Here is a 4,908-nt window from a genome sequence, read left to right on the forward strand (position 1 = left end):
CATATAATCGATACACTTTGAAATATTACGTACTTTAAAATTTGTGATTTATAAAAACCAATAAATTCAAGTTTCAATGCTACATTAAAAATACAGAAGACCTTTAGATTTTAAGACATTCCTGGTTTTCCGATAAAATCGCCACCCTGATAAATGTGACTATGAAACAAAGGTTGTGCTAACAGACTGATTTGTGGCACAGTCTATCAATACTTGCACCATATCCAACACATTTTTCATTATAAAAACAAATCATACAGTAAATTCAGAAAACCTACACTACATAATGGAAAAGTGTCTGGTGAATATTTTGACTTATCATTTGCAAGTACCACATAGATTACAAAAAATATAATGGGAGATAAACACAGGGTGTCCACCATGCGGCATTAGGGAAGCGTCCAATTCCACTCGTCTGCTTTGACTCATGATGTCATCAATATGGCAGAAACACCTACTTCCAGCATATACAAAATAGCGAAGATGTTGTCACTACGTACACAGGAACAAACGTGAACAGAAATAAAAACTTTCAAACTGAAAACTAACCTATAAGAAATAAAAATTACAAGAACTTCTAACGCCAACAACAAAATGAAACTAACAGGCCAACCACAGTAAATAGCGGGTTTATGGTGTGGACAAGCTAAATATATAACAGTACAAAACACTGCACCATCCCAAAACAAATAGGCTATTATAAAAAAACTGAACTTACAACATAACACTACACCCACAAAACAAAACGAACAGAAATCTTAAGCCTCACTATACCTATATAGGCTAGTTCAAATGAAGCTCTCAATACCAAAAACAAACACCCCCGAAAACTGGAATTGGGTATTTCCAGTAACCTATATAGCTCAAACACAGCTGTGCTCTCGGGAAAAAAAACCACACCAGCACCTAAAACTCCAAAATGTGGAATCCAATGTTTTCCTTCACTCTTGATATCTAAGGGGGGGTGGGGGAGAACCTTGCATAACTCACAAAACACCACCAAAACCAAAACACCAATAACTTGATTTCCAAAAATCTCCATATTCATTAGGTCAATTGAAACACAACCAAAATACAAAACAAAACTGTCAAACAAACAAGGAAAAAACCATAACAACTCACTGAAAACAAAGTAAACACTTCAAAATCCACATTACAGCAGTAACTACCCACACAGACATAAACCCACATTACCATAGTGATAACCACGACTCAAATGAAAACAATACCACATGTTAGTCAACAACTGCTACAATAGGACATCATCAAGTAAAACACCACGTTTACAAACATGAACTAACTCAAAAACACCGTGCCACAGTGATGTCACACACTGCATTAATGTCTTAAGTCAAAGCAGACAGGTGGAATAAGTTGCCTCCAATGACCCCATTACGTAACTTTAATCCACCAAAGATGACTGACACCAGAGAGAGCTAGTGAAACTTTCTGGTAATATCCCAGTACGTAACTGGTAATTAGTATGAAAGAGTAATAGTACACAACTTTACATGCTGAGGGCATCAAAACATTAAAAGCAGGGCATTCAAGTGATGGCAATATAATGCCACTTAATTTATTGTATAATTTATATTTACAAGCTATGTCAGAATTTCTCCATATAGTCATAGTATATACATTTTTTTTTTTTTTACATGTTCAATACCTACAGTTCTCTACTCTGGTAAGTTTCATTTATAAAATCTGTGTTCTCAGAATAAATTAAAGGATAAGGATATAAAGTCACAACATACTGAAAAAACACCAATATTTTAAGTAACGCTGAGCTGCAACCAACTTTTATAACAATCACAGTAAATCTTCACTATGTAAATGCTGACACATAGGGAATGTTTTCACTTTATGAAAAAAATTATCCTACATTATAATACTGGTGAAAAATGGGCATTTACATGGATATAACAATGAATATTTTTACAATATTATCAGCTATTAACATTATATCCCACACACAATTTCAACAAAAGACTTTTATACATTATCTACACTCAATTATATTACAGTAAATCAACAACCATTACACCAAAAATTAGATGTTTCGTAAACATACAAAATAAAATTCATTCTTTGTGCAATGTGACTACCTAATGTGAGCTTACACGTCACATTCAACTTCTACTTGTTCAAAAACCTTACTGGTTTTAGTGCTCTTCAATGTCACCTGCACAGTAACAAGCCAAAATAAAAAAAAAACCTGAAATAGCTGTTACAAATTTCCCTCATGTCAATTAATCAGTGGCATTAATGGTGATTGTCTTCCCCTTTGGATTGTCGAACTGATCCATGGTTTTGATATCCATTATCATTGTTAGGGCCCATATCATGACTATAGCCAGAAGTACAGTAATGAAAATACCAGACCATATTGGAGCAGAAAAAAAGGGGACGCAGTCATATGCGTCGTTAAATGTATCATTAGAAGAAACATAGGGCTCCACTTGGAGCCCATAAAATGTTACACTTGCTTCATTGTCTTTAGATGTGAAAATAACGTTGGAGGAACAGTGGTACGAGAAATGGAGTGGTGCAGTTATGGGAGCTGATGGCAAAACGGTATAATTTTGCGTGTCGTTCTTCACTTCAATTTTATCGAAGGACCAGTACCCGCTAGATTTACTAAAAGTAAGTCTCATGGAAACAGAACTCTTCATTCTAACACTTAACATGACATTGCCTGCTATTGTTGAAGTGGTTACCGATATCACATCAGTAATATTAATTTCGTCGGTTCCATGACGAAAGACAGGTGGGCGTTTGGTGTACACAAGGGTATTATTCCGATTCCAGAAGCTACCGTTAGTTTCGAGTTCACTGCTGGTTTCTAACAACTGCCTAACCCTGCGAACATTGGGTTTTAAATATGGTTCTATCCACGATGAATGATGGGCTGTGTATACAGCAAGTACATCATCATATTTGTTAACCAAACTGTTATATACTTCACCAATTATATTATCATGACGCTTTAAGAAGTCTGGACGATCTTCTTCTGACCGAGCGTCGCCCAGTTTAAACACCAAGATACTTTTTCCTGCTTTTGGAAACGTGTAATCAAAGTCCTTAACATTCACAGCTTTCATTTTCAGTCCCAAAGTTTTCAAGGCTTTATAAGGAGATTGGACAGATGGCAGAAAATTAACATGAGATGAACTGGTTATATTTTTCAAGCTACTGAAAGTGTCATCCAAATTCAAACCTCCAAAATCTTCCATACTTAAGTTCTCTTCCAGAAATACCACAATATGTTTCCGCTCACCAATCTTCTTTGAAAAATAGTCCGAAAATTGTTCAACACTAACTTTTGCAAGAGAAGGTGGAGATCCAGCAACTTTACCATTAACTTCATCAGGCTGCCACAATAATACAGGTATGTATTCGGAGTTCGTCCCAACAAAGGAAATACACAGCACAACCACATACAAATTGAACATCATTCTGGCTATATGTTCCACAATTCCAGCCAAATTTGCACCAAAACTCTCACTTCTTACGCCCTATCGGTCATATGACTCAAAGATATTATTGTTACATCTTTGGCGTCGTAAAATCAAAGTTGCAGAGCGCATCTGCCCAAGAGTTTTATCGATTTATACTTGACGGAATGGAACGTCAAGATGTCAACGGGAAGGGGCGTAACAGAACGTCAGCTACAAGATTCGCCAGGAAGAAAGTTTTGACGATGTTGTTGGTGGGCTGGACCATAACCTAGTCTACACAAGGCAGAGCCTTCAATATGAGAACATCGTGTGGGTATCAAATAGACTGCCGCGAGTTCAGAAAAGGCATCTCGTTGTAGTTAAAAACGAAGCTGTTTTAAGGCTACTTCACACGTGCAGCATCATCAAAGCGTGCCATGATGCATTTCGAATGGCAACATTCATACGGACCATCAACGGACTGTTACGTCTCGTCACCGTTCCCCGGAAGAGAGTTAGGCGGATGTCGTTGTCTGCTAATATCGGTAGCTAACCTGTTTTCACCGCGGTCGTTCACGTTCTAGTACCTAGTGAATTTCGTGCTATTGTTTCTTCTTAATCTTTATTTTGTTATTCTGCTTTGTGTTCCTGGAAAAAATCCCAATTTTTCCATGACGACTAGGGGGTTTATTTATGTATTTCGATTAGCAGCTTTGGATGTACATATTTATTTACTCGTCTATAGACCATTTAGTACTATATAATCAGACATTTTACGGAAATAATATATAATTTACATATACAAAACATTAACAACGTAGGATAGGATTAGGTTAGGATAGAGTAGGAAATCGATCATGGCCTAATCAAAGGCACTATCCCAGCATTCACCTTAAGGCCCATCCACACGCAACGATCTGTCTGCGCACATCACATCTGCGCAGACAGATCGTTGCGTGTGGACAGAAGATTTGCGCCAACCTGAGGTATGTGCAAACCTGGAAGTTGGAGTGGGAGGTTCGAGCGAAACCTCTCAAATCTGTGCGTTCAAACCACATCTGCGCAGACAAATTGGAGCGTGTGAACAGGAGATCGCCGCAAATCTGGCGCGAAACAGCTGTTTGTTCAGTCTAGTGTTTGTATTTGTGCGCACAGGGCATTAAAATTGCTGATACTCGTCAGTGTTCTCGAGAGTTTGTAAGTGAATTCATTGAAATATATAGAAACCACCAATATTTGTGGAAGATTAAAGTAAAGAATATAGTGACTGAGACAAAAAGACAGCAGCATACAATGCTCTAATTGAAAAATTGCGGGTATTATTTCACTCAACTCTTGTTTCGATATTGCAGTTGAAAATTCCAAATCCTTGTAGCTCCTTCCTCTTGCTAGGAATCTTAATGTTACCGCCAGCAGTTCATGAGGAGAAATGGCCCTTCTCTATACAAGTATTTCTTCACATAATATGAGG

General features: G+C 37.3%; 1 protein-coding gene across 1 annotated transcript; it reads right to left on the bottom strand.

The window, feature by feature from the left end:
• Window positions 1-1,545: 1,545 nt before the first annotated feature.
• Window positions 1,546-3,551, bottom strand: LOC124789574 (V-type proton ATPase subunit S1-like). Its single transcript, XM_047256980.1, has one exon. It carries the CDS (start codon window positions 3,453-3,455, stop codon window positions 2,250-2,252), a length of 1,206 nt encoding a protein of 401 aa, XP_047112936.1. The 5' UTR covers window positions 3,456-3,551; the 3' UTR covers window positions 1,546-2,249.
• Window positions 3,552-4,908: the final 1,357 nt, after the last annotated feature.

This window comes from Schistocerca piceifrons, chromosome 3 (genome assembly GCF_021461385.2).
Source record: "Schistocerca piceifrons isolate TAMUIC-IGC-003096 chromosome 3, iqSchPice1.1, whole genome shotgun sequence".
Classification (NCBI taxonomy): domain Eukaryota; kingdom Metazoa; phylum Arthropoda; class Insecta; order Orthoptera; family Acrididae; genus Schistocerca; species Schistocerca piceifrons.

What these genes read in the sequence shown, in the direction of transcription:
- LOC124789574 (XM_047256980.1), bottom strand. Translation starts at nt 3,455, where the DNA reads ATGATGTTCAATTTGTATGTGGTTGTGCTGTGTATTTCCTTTGTTGGG.